General features: G+C 40.7%; 1 protein-coding gene across 2 annotated transcripts in view; it reads right to left on the bottom strand.

The window, feature by feature from the left end:
* Nucleotides 1-667: 667 nt before the first annotated feature.
* The window catches only part of Ppp3ca (protein phosphatase 3 catalytic subunit alpha), a 288,024-nt gene continuing 271,589 nt past the window's right edge, over nucleotides 668-17,102 (bottom strand). Inside the window, exons 11-14 of one of the 2 annotated variants that reach the window (XM_055628085.1) lie at nucleotides 15,270-15,354; nucleotides 9,197-9,294; nucleotides 6,300-6,329; nucleotides 668-3,291 (exon numbers count right to left, since the gene is read on the bottom strand). In XM_055628085.1, coding sequence (XP_055484060.1) covers nucleotides 3,095-3,291; nucleotides 6,300-6,329; nucleotides 9,197-9,294; nucleotides 15,270-15,354 — 410 coding nt within the window. In that variant the 3' untranslated portion in view covers nucleotides 668-3,094. The remainder of the gene's footprint in view (nucleotides 3,292-6,299; nucleotides 6,330-9,196; nucleotides 9,295-15,269; nucleotides 15,355-17,102) is intronic. The other variant, XM_055628086.1, reaches the window with a different exon arrangement.

Below are 17,102 nucleotides of genomic sequence, written 5' to 3'. Positions count from 1 at the left end.
TCAAAACGATCTCACATGGGTTCAGCAAGGGTGGGCAGAAAGCAAGTATTTCAGGACAGAATGGTTCAGAGGGCTTTCACAGCATCGCAGGAACACTGTCTGGACAAATGGCATGAAATATTCCAGTATTTACGTGACCAAGTGACAGGCTGTAGACAGGCTGAGATACCACACTTGATTCTCCTCACAGCTGAGTCTCTCAAGCTCTTTTTCATTTTTTCTTTTTTGATAATACATGTTAGATGAATTTATTTCTGACAAGAAAGCCTGCTGAGGAGGGCCTAGCAGATGTAGTTTTTAGTCCTCCAAACACTACACAGAAATTCAGAGGAACTGGTACCCTGTGAAAATGAGTCACCCTGGCACAAAGGCAGCTGGTGATGGGTATGTGGCCGTATGCGTGAGTGCCCACATATATGCACGTGTGTTTGTACCCAGGTACCCAAGTACCCAGGTACCCAGCAGAGAACTCATGAATCCAATAGTTTGTCCACATCATAAAGAGACAGGACTAATAAGAAAGATTTGCAACTGTTGTCAAGTCTGGAGAAAGACCTTCAACTCTGTATTGACTTCTTTGACAGATCAAATTATGTGAAAAAAAAATTCAGTGTTTCTTTCCTAACACTGAGCAAAAAGACAAGCAATACTCACATCAACTGCTTATTTCAATGTCAAATGTTTATTTCTATGCCATAGTTTCCTTAGCACAATTTGCAAAAGAAAGAAATCCAAAAAACCTGATTATTATTAATATTGTTGGGATAGTTTTCTCTGTAGTTAGTAGAAAGAAAATACACACATTGGTACCAGAATCAGCATTTTTTTCACACCATTCTAGCAAGTTGCATCTTTTTTCCTTGGATGTCACTTTTGTTAAAAGATGGGGGAAATATCCATGTGAAAAACGTTTGATTCAGTCAAATAACCATGGGGAAGTTTTTGTCAGCGAAAAGATCTTTGTTTGGATACACTCTATTTCTAATTGCCATACTCTTATTACTTAATATAATAGGCATAATTTATTACATAAACAAAGTGCACCGAAAAATGAACAATGTCAGAAACAAACCAAAATGTGGTGTCTCCTAAATCTCCGCATGATAACAACTAAAGCATGGGAATACAAACTTCATAGCAGTACAAAATGCAGCTCTTCTCTAATGGAAATGCTTTCAGGAGACTAGTCCTTCTTGCTGTAGCAGGGAGGGCATCCCATACAACTGAAACAACCTGACAATACATTGATGACAATTTCTTTTTTCCAATTAAAAGGAATACTCTGGTTTCTGAAACAGGTCCTGTATTCAAAGGAGCCAGAAGATGACTTCTATTGCTTACTTCTGAGACACAAACCCACCAAGAGTTTTACAGCAGAAGAGGGCTCCACTCCTTGGATCATGAGACCCTTAGGAAGCAGCCTGTGGTGAGCGTGCAGGGCGGTGGTCGGGCCAGCACCCAGAGAACACCATGGTGATTGTGCATAAGATTCCCTTCAGCAGACTCAGTGAAAGGATGAGCGTTTTTTAAGTTCATGCACATTTTATTGAGTAGTAATATAAAATGCTTTTTCTTTGTCATTGTTACAGGTGCATGCTCTGATTGCCAACATTTCAGAAGTCAAATTACAAAGGCAAGGCTTTAGGCTGTAGTGAATGACTTGGGCACTTATACAATTGTTAAAAAATATGAATGGACTTTTGTTGTTTCTTGTTGTTTTCAGAATGAACCAGTTGTAACCCGTAACTAATATACAAAGGGGAAAAAAAGTGAAAAAAAGTACATAGTTTGTGGCACATGACAGAACAGAACAAAATAACTAAACTGTTATGACATTAACGGTTACCATGCATTTAGAGTTTCACATGTAACTACAAACTTATTTAAATTTCACAAAGTTTGCTAAACATGCCAACCGTCTATGTGCGCACCGACAAGCTTATGTTAAAAACTTTTAAGAATACTCTCCCCTTTAGATTTTTCCAAAGCTTTTTTTGATTACAAAATTTCAAAGGCATTAAGCATTTTAGAGAATATAAAGTACGCCAGTATACATACATTTCCAGTATATGTCAGACCACTAAGCGCATTACAGTCCCATACAGGCCGATACAGCCATTTTATTTTATTTTTTTCTTAAAAAACATGCATAGGCAGATTTTTTTTTGTTTTTGTTTTTTACAGAATATAGATGCTTCATCACTGCACTATGGTGTCGTGTTCACTATACTTAAAAATGCACCACTCATAAATATTGAATTCAGCAAGCCACAACCAAGACTTGATTTATCAACAAAACCCCTAAATATAAACAGCAAAAAAGATGGGTGTAATTATTCCAGTTTTTTTTTTTTTAACTTAAAGAAAATGTATTCACTGCCAAATTAATAAGTGTTCTATGGGAAAGAAGGGCATTCAAGCAAACTAAAGGAACCTGAGGTAAGCATGATCTATACAAAAATTAAACTGTCCTTTTTTTTTTTTTTTTGGCATTTTAACAAATTTGCAACATTCTTTTTTTTTTCCAAGTTTTTTTTTCTTAAGACTGCCTAATTCACTTTATAGCCATTGTCTGACAAGAGTAGCAAAACATTATCAATAAATAGTCCTTATTTAGTTTGTACATCTTTTTTTTTGTTAAAAATGTTAGATGTCATCCATTTTTAGTGCTGCAACTGTAAACGTACAATAGAGTATAAGAAATTAGACAAAGTTTTCGTGTCCAGTAACAGAATAAAAGGCCTTTCATTAAGCTATCTATAAGTCCCCAGTGCAGTAGGAAAACACGTTCATTCCCTAACATTGCAGTATAGACTAGCATTAGCTTTCTTTTTAAAACTTTTTTTCCTAGAAGCATTTTTTAAAGGCATACCCAAAAGAGGTGTTTAATCACCACCCTCACCAAAATATAGTTTATTATCTCTCTCCCTCTATTTTTCATGATAGTGTAAACTGAATCCAATTCCTGGCCCCCAGAGCAAACAAGCTACCATCAGAGGCAAGAACATCCAACTGCTGAGATGCAGCAATCTCATCATGCCCTGCAGCTCCAAAAAAAAAAAAAAAAAAAAAAAAAAAAGTGAACAGGAAGTGGTCACTGAATATTGCTGCTATTACTGCCATTGCTGTCCGTGCCGTTAGTCTCTGAGGCGAGAGCCTTGTTGATGGAGTTAAGGTTGGCGTCGGAGGGCATGGCGTCTCTGCGAGGCGGCATCCTCTCATTAATTCGGTCTAAGCCCTTGGCCTCCTCGAAGCTAGTGATCTTATGTTGTGGAGAAAATCCTTTGATAGCTAAACAGACAATCATTAAGAAAAGAGAGAGAGCATTAGGTGGAGCACAGTGAAGGGCACCGCGCTTGCGTCAGGTGAGGTTAGAGACTTCGTAGTGGGTGGGAATCCTTTAGTGGAGAACAACGTGACGGGACCTGAAGACAACACAACAGACTCCTTACCATACTGGAGGGAACCAAGGGTTTGAAAACAGCCAATGTCTCTTGCCAACCAAAATGTCCTCTTGAAGTGACTAAGATGTAAGCATTTCTCTTGTCTTCATCAAAGTTTAGATAACAGAAATCCACAGTGGGTATGTAAAGGAAAAAGCTGTTCCAGGGGAGGCCTCTGGATCCAGCAACACTAGCCACATCATTGGCTGGATGACCCATTGATGCCCTGACTTAAATAGACTGCACTTCTGCCCTAGTCTTACTCTGCCACCATGCCAATAATGGTAAATTCGGTGGGAGCCCTCTCTCCTCTGAATGCTAACAATGGTTTAGAACAGAAGTCTAAGCTAGAAAAGGAATTGACAGGGACAATTCTTTGCTATCTCTAAATCCTACAAGGATCTCGATTCAGTGGTATGGGGGAAGAAAAAAAAAGAAATTATAATCTATCTATTTTCCCACTTAGCACTGGAAGAGTTATACTTGGTGAGGAGGTAAGAGAAACTCAAAAATAAAGATCAGATGACTAGGTAGACAAGCATTTTCTGCCCTTCAGCAGCGAACAGGTCAAACTGATTTTCATCTGGTACCCATTACTACCTAACCCGAGAAAAACCTTTGCTCTCACTAGAGCAACGTCAAGTGGTGGTTGAAGAAACCAGAGGTAGATGCTTTTCACAATTTTTGAATTGGTTTTGGTCCTTTTAATTAAAATCTTGGCTACTCTTGTGTTCTCCTCTAGTGACCCTTAGTGTGCTACAGAGAGATAGGACAGGTATTCGTGAAAAACTTAATAACTTCCTCAGTGGGTGCACCAACAGTGAGCTGAAAATGAAACACACAGATGGGGAACCAATGGCATCAGTTTGCTTTACTCCTGTGAAGTGCAAGCCGGGGATGAACGGAAGGCCAATCACCAATGCTGAACTGGGCTGCACCTCCAAGGCTTATTAAGGTAAATTTCAAGGTACTTGTATCCTCCCGTCTTCATTAATTTTTGGGAGGGGGGGGTGAAGTAAAGCAGTTTGAAGCTGACACTTTGCCAGCCACTCACACAAATGTGCAGCCCTTCATTAGTATGGATGACATTCCTAAGAGAGTTACACAGTTGTTCAAAGCTCATTATAAAGAGAAACAGACTGTTCCCCCTCTGCATTTTAAGGTTAGCATAATGGTGATTAGTCAAGTGTGAGAAGAAGAACATGGGGAGATGGGAAAGACCAAGGCCCAAAGCAAAGCTTCTTAATTCTGCAATTCAGTAATAAAGTGAAAAAAATAACAGAGTTGTCTACTGAGCACCCACCCTGAAAACTAATTCAGTTATTTTATGGGGCAAAAATTAGCAGACACCTTACTCTTTTTCTAAACGACATCATCTCATGAGTCAGAAGTCTGTTGTGATAAATGATGGAACTTTCGTTCATATAAATAAAAACAGTGGAGGCTCTAGGTTTTGAAGTCAACAAGGTTGGAGCATAGGAACGTAAAATGTAGCTGAATAGACTCTAGTTCAGGATGGGGCTCCATTTCTGATCACAACTGTCTCCCCTGTGTGGAAGAAAGTGCTCTGCTCTAGCTGCTGGTCAGACAATGGGTGTTAGCAATTTACATTGGGAGTCTACTGAACACAACACAGAGCCACAGAGTCACAGAAAACAGCCAAACTATCAACAGGAATGCACACTGCAGATTAGATTTTTGCCAAGAGGAATGGAGAATTCCCACATAAATAGCAGTTTGCTCACTGCTATTTAGGAAACAGTTGTATTTTTCTCTTACACCACTGTCATTTCCCCTGCCGTATCCAAATCAGGAGCAAATTGTAAAGCTAGAGTGACACTTTTACATCATACCAAAGGACTATATGCACACATTTTTTTAAAAAAATAAGTTATTTTGCAAGAACAAAATACAACTGAAGAATTTTGTTTTAAAGGGGAACTTCAAATTGTTCTTTTTAAAAAAAATTCCAGAGGATATGATATACATAATATTAAAAACTATTTTCACGTGTAGATCTCTTATAACCATGTAGTAAAATGGCATTCAATTACAAATTAGTTACCAAAGGGTCAACCATACTGCTCTTGAGTAGTGCTAGAAGGCAGTTGGAGATGTATAATTCTGAATTTCCTCTGAAGCTCCTAGCAAGAGGCCTAACAGAGCAGACACTCTGAATGATTAATTAATTGTCTGCTTGATAGTCTTGTTACTGGCCACTCCCCAGCCACAGATCCCTTTTGGGCTCCTTAAAATATTTTATCAATGTTAACTTTCTTCCAAATATAGATTGCTTAAAATTGATAAAGATGAATGTTTACAGCTACACATCTGTCTCACATTGGAATATTTTGGAGACATAAATGACGTCCAACCGTAACAAAGCATTTCTGTTGTTGCGAGCTTGTGAAGACTTAATTTTATTCTCTTTCGTCTCTGTCCTACCTGAAAGCGATCTGAGGGAGGGGTGATTCAGCTCAGAGCACATTGTTTTTACATGTCACTTGTCAAAGCAGCTGCCATAACCCCCACCCCACATCATTCATGATATATAGAAATTTATAAATGTATATAATCCTTTCATTTTCTGTGATTAGGCTAGGTTCATTGTATACAAAAGTCAAACAGCTTTAAGGGAGAGAGAAAAACAAACAAACAAACCATAGAAGGACATTTTCCCCTTTAAAGCAAGAACATTTCGGTTAATACTGAGCCACGACTGTTAGCCCAACACCCACACACTCTGTACAAGCTACAGCAAAGAAAAAAATAAAAAAAAAATTAAAAAAAAATGAATACACCCAGCAGAACCCTTATCTGTTGCAGGCACAACAGAAAGGGCACTGGCCAATTTACCTTCATCAGCCTCAATAGCCTCAACAGTAGCTGAAGAGAAGAAAGGGGGTGCAAAATGAATGAGAAAATGAGCAGAGGATTTTTTTTTTTTTAAAAGTCTAAGAGCAAGTCAGTGACGATCAAAGGAACTAGGGAGAATTAATGTTCCTCTAAGTGCTGGCTTCTGGCATAGACAACTAGACAGAAAAGCTAAAAAGAAAGGAAAAAAAATAAACAAACACCACAGAAGTGAGAAATGTCAGTCATGGCCTGCATACACCTGAGGGAATGAATGGGCAGCTTGAAGTCCTGGCTGAATCAATGACAACACCCTTTAGGGAAACATGCAGAAGGCCTTTCTGTCATTTGGCCTGAACTGACAACTGGGTTATAGAAATCTACAAGGTGTTTCTGATTCTAAGGGCATGTTAGAATCCAAAAATGGCGAGCTTGGAGCTGGTGTGTGACGTTGGTGCTGTACTTCATGTTACTGAATCGTGAGTGACAGTGTTTCCTCCAGAGATAGAAACACACAGTGGTGGGGGTGGAGATTTAAAGGGAGATGATATCAAGCTGTCTGAAGGAGGAGGCCAGGGAAGGAAAAGGAAGGGACACACAACAGAGGGAATGAAGCCTGGACATCTTCTGTCAGAGGCTGAGTTCAAGTTGTTTTGCTTGTTGCAATAGCAGTCCGGAGGTGTTGCCTGGCTAGTACGGGCACAGCAGGAACAGCAACAATTCCATCAGCACCTTCAAGTCCCCGAATGAGGCATCTTATGAAATGCTGAAATGGCAATTTCAGAGGTCGAGGAAGCCCACTGCTTACTAAGGCTCCATGCTTTTTTGCCTGTGCAGGTATAGGGTTTTTTTTTTTTTTTTTTTTTTTTTTTTTGTGCTATTAAGGCCAGCTGATGTTCCCTTACTAAAGGCCAAAACATGAAACTTTTCTCTAAGTTCAAATGCTTGACCCGTGGACATAATTTAAAATTGACAACTACAATGTTCACATATGCACCAGTTAGCAGTGCATTCTGGATCCCTCATAACAATGGGGACGAGCTGAAAGCCTAAGCTTTGAGCAGCTTCTCCTCTGATGCCAACGGAAGGGGGTCACATAGGAGTCATGAATGCAGTGGTTTTAAATACATACTGCGTTTTCAGATTCTCAGGACAGATGGAGTCTTAACCTACTGTGTGTGTGTATGTGTGTGTATGTGTGTGTGAATTCCACAGAGAATAACACAGACATAGATTTAACAAAAGTTGACTAAGTGAAGGTACAAATACAGGTGACCCTCTGATGGGGACACTGCACACTGTAAGAACATAAAAGACCTCAGGTTTAGACGCAAAGCAAAAACCCTGAAACCACGCCAGCATCCCTGGTGCAGAAACACACACGGCCTAGTGGGTTGTCTGCGCAGGAAGTCTGCGGTTGGTCACTGACAGCGTGAGCCTCTGCTGCACCATGACTTTGTAAAGGCCGTAGCTTTCCATAAGCTGGGCAGATTTGCATATAAATGATCATATAAATGGGCGTATAAATGATCTCCTTATGCTAATTTCTCAGGATGTTCATTTTGGTGGAAAAGTTTTTTTTTTTTTTTTTTTGTATGTGTGTGTGTGTGTCTATGAAGTGATTGACTTTCAGCTATAGATTATTTATAGAGGGATTTTCACCCTCAACTATTATAGACTGTCATACTTTCACTGAACTGGTTTTCCATTCTTGTGGCAGCTCAAAGACAGCGATTTTCTGAGGAAAGTCATCTGAAAGTAAAGGCTATGACAGTTGTTACTCAAGTGTGATGGTCTGGTAATGGTGTGCTTTTAAGCTGACCATTATGTGTTGTGTGGAAGAAATGTCTGATTAACAAAATGGTATAAATACCTGAGTCTCTTGGGATGGAGGATAGGGATAGGAAAGAAAGTACGAGAAAGATCCAGGGAGAGAAAAAGAAGAGGCTGAGATTGTATTAAAACACTATAGTATATTTTTTGCTGTAATTTTTTTATCTGTTGAAGTCTACCCTAACAGCAAAAATGTCCATAAGTTATATTCTAATTGGTGATAATGTTAATTAAGAGTGATAAAGGACAAATATAACAGAAGAAAGAGTATACGTAATTGTCTAACATGGGTGACACTAGCTATATGTGAATATTTAAATTAAGTTTAATTTAAATTAGGGGCCATTTAAAAGATCTTTTTATTTGCATTAATTATATGTCAAATGTTCAATGGTTTTGTATCACTAGCAGCCTTTGCAGACATAAGAAATTCTCATCATAATAAAAAGCTATGCTGGATGGTACTTGTCCAGCCAGTTATGACTAGAAAGTAAACTATCTACTTAAAAGAGATGTTATTATTAATAAAACAAACAAGAAACCTCGACAAAATGTGGTTGTGGTCACTCTCTTGTACTTCTGATGAATCAGAGAAAAAAAGCTTGTGTAAGTCTGATTTCTATTCAAGCGGATAACTGAATTATCCTTTTTATATTTTTTCTAATAAAATCTCTAATTGTACATACATATGTGTAGACATTTTGCCTATCATACAGACAAGCAGAGTATTTACTAGGATGTAACTGAAAACTTGCACTAATGGACTAGCTGAGGTAGGGAGCTCCAAGGGCTCAAACCTACTGCTGTGCGCACAGGGTCCCCTAGAAATGAGGTGTGCTGGAGGTAGTCGTGAGGGCACGGGTGCGTGCGCTGGTGAGGGGAGGGGCCGCCGTGACTGAGGATGCTTTCACGTTGGACGTGAGTGATCAAACTGATGTGTGAGTTTTTGCCCTTCTTCCAGCCAAGAAGAACTGAAAAGATGAGTGAGCATCGATGAACAAGAAACTCAAGGCTCCATGGATAACAGCGGGCTGCGTGCTCCCCGCCACACCGCCTGGCCTGCTTACCGCTTTGCAGGGTTTGCTTCCCTCCAGAAAGCACTCCGCTGGGGAGCATGCCTGTCGGGGTCAGGCCCTTCAGGGTCAGCACACTCTCGCTCTCTTCTCTGGAAGACACAGAGGGGTCACGGAAGTTAACGCCTGCCTTCTTTTGTGGAAGAAAAGAAAAAGGCACATGAGAACCCATATTTACCTCATATGGGCTCTGTGGATCTTTCTTTTTTTTTTTTCAAGATATAAAACATTTTTATCTATTTATACACTCGGCTTTCAGTGAGAAGACCACATTTCGCAGCTGTGGAGTTGGGGTCGCTTCTGCGTAGGGATGGCCCTGGAGATGACTGTAGCTTTGAAGCACGCCTCGCAAGGCGAAGCTGCTGCTGTGGCTCTCCACAGGCAAGGACCTGTGTACCCGGAAAGCAGCAGTGCACGTGCAGGCCTGCTCTGCAGTGAAGGGCTCAGCACAGTCTATGAAGACTCATCTATTCGGGAATTATTTCAGGCGGCCACTGAAGGACCGTGTGTCGCGTGGCAGACACACAGATTGATGGCAACTGGTAACCACCAGCCGCTGGTAACATTCCTGAGCTCCTCTTGCTCAGCCTCTTCACAGACTGGTTTACACGAACTGCATTACTCATATGACCCCGCTTTAAAATTACTGTAAGTGAATCATGGTTTCAACTCTGCTTATCACCTAGCAATCACTTCTGACTTATACAGACTCAAGAGTTAAAGAGCAACTGTGGAATAGAAATCACCTGTTATCTCTATACAACAGGTCATGCAATGCTACATGTGTAGGGGAAAGATTACAATACAGGTACGTACGCACACACACATGCGCGTGCGCACACACACACACACACACACACACACACACACACACGCATGCGTGCACGAGCACAAACACACAGTGCTTCAAAGGCACAACTGCCAGGATTTTTACGATTTCTAAGACGACTGTTCCGTCAATTCAGAAACTGGGGTTCCTTTGTTCGGCTGCTCCATCTTGCAGCTCTGCTCCTCTTCCCATTCCACACCGCTCCACGGGTACCTCCACCCCCCAAAGCCCCCTTTATCTCGGTGCTTCTCACAAGCCCACCATCTCTCTCATGGAAAACAGCTGTACCGACACTGGCCACACACCCAACTCGACTACCTATTCAGAGTTACAGAATCAATGTACAACAATCAGCCCAATCAACTTTCGAATATTTTGTTACCCCCCCCCCCCAAGCATCTCAGTATCCACTAGCCGTTACTCTTCCTCTTCCGTCAGGCCTAGGCAATGCCTCCCTCATACTGTGTGGGCTGTTTTAGCAGTGTTCTGTAGGAAGAGCACCATGCAGCACATGATCCTTTGTGACGGTCTCTTACCTCCCACCAGCATCCCTTATTCTGACGGCAACAGCCTTGCTGAAGGCCTTTCTGCTCCTCCATCTTTCACAGGTTTGCCCTCCCTGCCCCTTTTCAGACAAAAAGGCAAGCTGAGACATTTAAGAACAATGCCCCCTCTGTTGTTCCTTGATGCAAAATTACCCAATGCCTTCTCTATTGGGGGCGCAGGTAATATCTTCAGCAAGTCTCACTGGGACCACAAAAGACTAGCTTCTCCATCTACAGGCCTTCACTCTCACCCAGATTGTAGGCTACCTTTCCCAACAGCGTCCTTACATAGCACCCTTTACCCCAGGGTACTGCTCTTAGTGCTCCTCAGATTGTCTGTGAATCTCATTCCCTCTGTCTTCAAGTCTTAACCTTTCTCTCTAAACAACGCTTTCCACACTCCATGCCTCACCTCACCTGTTCTACTGTTTATTTTTGGTCTCTAATGATCTCTTCTCTGTTTGTCAAGCTTCTGGAGAACAGGTGCCTTTCTGCTTTGACCACTCTCGCTCCACAGCACCTACACTGGATCAACGCCTTGTATGCTGTCCATATTCATCAAGTATTTACCAGAAAGAGGTTTAAAAAAAATTCAACAGGGACTTGGCAGTTCTGACCTACAGTTTAGATTGCTGGAGAGTTTACTCATGAATATTAGGATCGAGCCAGGAAATTAATCACTGAATACGTTCATGGGAATTTCAACCTTTTCATGATTCTCATGTCAAACCACTAGGTCATGGAAAAAAAAGAGATACCTTGAATATTAATAATGCATATCTGGAAAACTCAGAAATACCTCTACAATGATGAACACAACTTTCTTTGAGATTCATATTCAAAGTTAGGTTTTAACCTCATGACTGGCAAACATTTCTATATACCAAATAAAATCTGGTGTCACATCCATTGTAAAAGCAGGGCTGCTCAAACAAAATGACCACTAGAAGCCAAGGGTAATCACTGATCAGTTGGTTGCTAGTCTTTTAATGTCAGGGTGTGATTTTGTTTGTTTATTTTTGTTTTTTTCTTTGCTGGACAAAGAAACATTGAAGTAATGTTTCAATTTTCAAAATTTTATTTTTGTATCAAAGATACTGAGCCCCTTTCTTTGGAAGTTCCCCCAAACCCCTTTGAAATTAACTGATGCCATGCTAATCTCCCGGACACACAATGGAGGTCAAGTTGCCTTTCACTATTCTGGGCTTCAGTTTCCTCCTCTATAAAACCACATTTATAGCAACAGGGATTAAATAATAAACTATGCACAAGTCCTCCCACAGAAAATAGCCATCTGCCTGCATGTCAGTTCAGCTCTCATCTTTTGTTTACCTCATTTCTTCCTTCCTGCAACTCTGACTCCCTGCTTCACACAAGTGCTTCATACTCCTCCATTCTGAACTTCACCCATCTCTTGCTGAGTTCTCGTGAAAACTGCCTTCTTCCTTAGTTCCCACTGAGGACTGTGACCTCCTCAAAAGTCTCCTTTTATCATATTCATCCTGTTTTGCAGAGGTGTCCTTCTCAGTCTCTTGACGGACCTCTTCCCTCTCTCTAGCCCTTGCCAACAACAGCTTTCAACTTCTGGAAACCTGGAGAGTAGAAGTTGAAGGGTGTGCTTCCCAATAAAGCGCCAATTTTCAAGACTGGGTTAGGAGTACCTCCTAAATATACCGATCATAAGTTGAACTAGAAAATGCTGGGTGATTGTGTTTATCTGTCTTTTATGGCGATTCCTGGAACATTTAAGAAGATGGATGTGACTCGTGTTGTGTTCCTGTTAGAAGGCACCACTCAGAGGTTTGGTTGGACTTTCACTCAGATACTGCATGCTCTCCTTCAGCAAGACCACCAATTCACACCACTGTTCATAACCTCCTCTGCACTTCTGACTCTTGCTTCTCTCTGAAGCTGAAGGATGGAATTTCTAATGGCCTCAAAATAAAGGTTCTGCCGGGTACAATCACTACATCATCCAAATAAATGTTAGCTCTTTGGAGAGATGTTCATACTTCCCCAGAAAACAGCATCCTATCAATCACAGAGTGAATGGCTCTATAGACTACTCCCCAAATGTGTTTTCTTCCTTATCACTTATTGCACAGGGAAAGCTTCCTGTAGAAAGAAACAGAATCTAGGCCAGCTGATCTTACCAGTGGAGAGCCATCTAAGAGCTTATTAGAGAGTACACAGTTCCAGAAAATGTGCTTAGAAACTGCCACCAGGATGAATCTGTGCTCATTTACCCCACGAGCTGGCCTCAGCTTATAAAAAGTGCTGCTACTCCTGTTCTGGGCCAGCCCCAAGCTCACAGTAACACTATACAGTTACCCCAAAAGCCAAATTTCAACCACTGCTGGCATTTCATCTCTACCAAGAGAGTAATTGCTTCTATTCCTGTTGCCTCTGCATGCTGCTCTTTTTGAAACAGGTCACATGTCCTATTTGTCATTGGCAGATCTCAGGCGACTTGCCTGCACTTCCACCACCGGGATATTCTTTTTGCTTGCTTGTCTGTTTCTTTTTCAGGAAGAGGTTTCTCTACTGGAACTTCTTTAATAGACCAGACTGACCTCTGCTACCCACGTGCTGGGATTAAAGGCATGTACCATCATGTCTGGCTAAAGAAGGGGTATTAAAAGACAGTTTTCTAGTTCCCCTATTGTGCTGCATGTTTCTCACAGACATGATGTGTATCCATTTCTCTACCTGAGAAATCTGTGTCATCATCCAATATCAATTCTACTGGTTCCTGGCTTACAAACTATGGCGTCTTCAAGTCTTTGTATTTGTCCTTTCCTTTGCATTCCTCAGCGCAAAGCCTGCTTCAGCCTTTTGCTTGTAATACTTCAGTAGCTTCTTAAGAATTCTTCCATCTACTAACAAGTTAGCTCAGTAGCCACACACAGAAAGATTAAATGCTTTATCATGGTATTCAAGGACCTTGAGGATCTAGCTTCGAGTTATTTTTTTTTTCCAGCCTCAAGTTTTACCAAATCGTTCACCTTCATGCTTTTTCCTACTTAGTGCTTTCACGTAACTACAATTCATCAACAACTTGCTGGCATTATTTACAATCATTCTAGCCTACACTGTTGAGTTTTGAGTAAGACTCATACTAGTGCTGCTCTTCTACTGGGTGCGGACACACATATATTACCTGTTATAAAGCAAACCCAAAGCCAGCCCAATAAGCTTCCTAAATAGATTATTGTTAAATGTGTATGGGGACCTACAGCAAGCATTTAGCCTGCACCTCAAAACGATTCCATCAGCATTGGTCCTAGAACCATGTGACTGCTCCTTAGGACTTCTCCTGACTATGTCATGGTTTCTTTACTGAAGCACCTTCACCTCTGGAGTCCCACCCAGAAGAGTTCAACCTATTCTTCACAGCCCTCCTCCACCAATAGTCTCCTTAAGAACAATCCACCTGGGGAATATAAAGGTTCTCTTCAGTTCAATGCCACAGGGAAGCACCTGTTCAGACATGCAGCGTATGCTTCACAGTGTTGCAGTATTTCATTTGTCTGCCATTCCAACTGAGGCTGCTGCCGACTTGGGGTGTCCTTGAGAAAGGATGGGGGAGTTTTTCATCCTTCTCATGAATCCCTGCTTTCAGCATCAAGTCATTCAGTAATTCGTCAGTGACTTTTCCAAGACTAACAGAACTAGCAGGGAGAGAAATCAAGAGCTGGCAGAGAAAGAACTAAAAGCTAGGATATAGCTCAATGTATAAAACCTTTGCTGGGAATGTAAGGGCAGAGTTCTCAGCACCTAGTAGACAGAGACAAGCTGGCTAGATACCCGAGCTGGAATGGGTGAACTCCAGGTTCAACAAGAGACCCTGCTTCAACAGATACAGTAGAAAGTGACTGAGTAAGCCACATGGACTCAACTTCAACCTTCCAATTGCAGGGAAAGGGAGAGGAAGAAAGAGAGAGGGTGGAGGAGGGAAAAGAGAAAGGAAGGAAGGGAGGAGAGAAGTGATAGGGGAGGGAGGAAGGAAGGGGGAGAGGGAGAGGCGGAGGGAAAGAAGAATTACAGCTGTCATTTAAAGCACCTTATCTACCTTGATGTGTACTACCATGAATGAAGAGCACTTGTGTAGAAATTATGCCATATTTAAAAGTGGTTTTTGAAGAGAAATATAGTTACTGTATATTATCTAGGAATAAATAATTAAAGGTGTAGGGAAGTCTCTTCAATAAAATATTTGTTTTCAAAACACATGCTTAATAACATCAATAGGATGACTCATGATTCACTGAAAAGCAAATAAACTCCTATAGGAAACTACAAGAGATGCCTTTTGTTCCGCATAAGTGATTCATTGGGGTTCACACAACAGCTTAATTGTTAATGTTAACAGGTTAATGTTCACCGTAAAAGCCAGACTACAAACTGCAACAGATCTTAATCACTCTCCCTGTGAAATGTCTTAAAGCCTGCAGCAAATGGAGAAATAAAAGACCCCATAATCCACTTACACAGCCTTTCTTCATGGACATGATTGAGTAGCTTGAAACATAAGTAAAATGCATATGAACTGACAATTTCCATTTAAAAAAAGAGAAACAATTCAAGGAACATGAACCTTTTCTAGTTAAACATTTAAACTATTGGAGTAAAGTGTTAAGACAGCCCTCTATGTGACATACAGTAAACAGAAAGAGAGGAAGGATGAGCCCACCTGAGAACCGAGAACACTCTGGCCATTTTGCCTATTGCTCGGATCTTGTTCCTGATGACCTCCTTCCGGGCTGCTGCCGTGGCTCCTGTATTTTGAAACAGAACACACCAGTCAGTGACTTTTTATCTGAGCACAGTTTCTCACAGCTCTACCAGTTAACAGTTATAATTTGGGTGATCAGTTTTGCTTTCTTTAGTTTTGTTGCCTTCTCGCTATCTTTGAACTTAACTCAAACATCTGTACTTTGGACAACTGATACCAGGATGTGATCCTCAAGGCAAAGAGGAACTGAAGCAAATTCCCAGGGTTGGAACCCAGGTGAGATGATCACAGAGCAGAGAATGGGTGGTTTTCTTCCTCCTCTGGGGTTTGAGTTTGTTTTCTCTTCTGAGACAGAAGATGGTGAATTAGTGTTTTCTACTCTTTGTCTCCAAGCTGAAAGATTACTTTGGAAAACTCCCAGGCTCTCAAAATTCTTGTAAAACTGAACAGACCTGGGCCCCTGCAGCCTCCATGCTTTATAAAATAATATTTGTGCTATTTACTGATCAAAAACAATTCTTACAGCACTAGAGTTCTGCAGGAAAATGTGGAAAGCTGAATGAAATTTGTCAAGAAACAAATGATAATAAAAATGTATCACAGGTCTAGGCTCAGTTGCTAGAGTACTAGTTTGCCATGGGCCTGGGTTTGGTTCCTAGCACCCACAACTATCTGTAACTCCAGATTCATGTGGATCGGCTACCCTCTTCTGGTCTCTGAGGGCACCACTCACACATGTGGTGCACATACATAAATTTGGCAAACACTCATATATATAAAATAACATTAATACGTTTAAAAAAACTTGTAGATGATGTATGGGTCTATCCAAGTATGTTCTATAAAACTCTATAATTTTCCAAATGAATAAAAAAAAAAATCTACTTGAGTAACTACCAATATAAACATTTTCTTGTAAATATTCTTTTAAATTAACTTCTTATAAAATTGTATACTTTAAAAAATACCTTTAAATGATATATTTATTTTTATTTTATCTTCATTGGTGTTTTGTCTGTATGTATGTCTGTGTGAGGGTGTTAGATCCCCTAGAACTGGTGTTATAGACAGTTATGAGCTGCCAAGTGGGTAGTGGGAATTGAACTCTGGTCCTCTGGAAGAGCAGCCAATGTTTTTAACTGCTGAGCCATCTCTCCATCCCCACTGAAGGATTTTTAACAAATCTATTTTATTTGATAATTCTTAACATGTACAAAACTCATAAAAACACTTTCCTTGTTAAGAATTTTTCTTTTCTTTCTTTTTTCTCTTTTGGTGTTATTGGGTATTGAACCTTGTGAATGCTCAGCAAACACCCATGCACTAAGACACATCCCTAGCCTCCATGCTTTCTAAAGAACTCTTAAGAAAATAATTAAAGTTAAAAAAAAAACTTGAAAAATAACTCTGTAATGGTTGATACTGCCAACTTGACTGGACTGAGCAGCGCTCAGGAGACTAGTGAAACACATACTTCCATTTATTTCCGGGGTTAATGTGGGTGACATCTTCTTCTAAGCTTGGGGCGTGGAGAAATTAAAAAGGGGAAGGTGAGAAATGCAGCTAACACTGCATTGCATCTCTCTTTCTGTGAACTGTTCTACCCACCATGCCTCCTCTGCCAAGGCCAACAAAAACGTCAGAAACTGTGAGTCCAACTGTCCCTTAAGTTGTTTTCTCAAGAATCTTGTCATATGGGTTTATAAGAAGTCTAACATAGTAATAAAAAAAAAAAAACTACTGAACACACACACACACACACACACACACACACACACACACACACACACA

Source organism: Psammomys obesus, unplaced genomic scaffold, assembly GCF_907164565.1.
Source record: "Psammomys obesus unplaced genomic scaffold, mPsaObe1.curated_primary_1811, whole genome shotgun sequence".
Taxonomy (NCBI): Eukaryota; Metazoa; Chordata; class Mammalia; order Rodentia; family Muridae; genus Psammomys; species Psammomys obesus.
The sequence above is the reverse complement of the archived record's forward strand: the minus strand, read 5'-3'. Positions and strand labels throughout refer to the sequence as shown.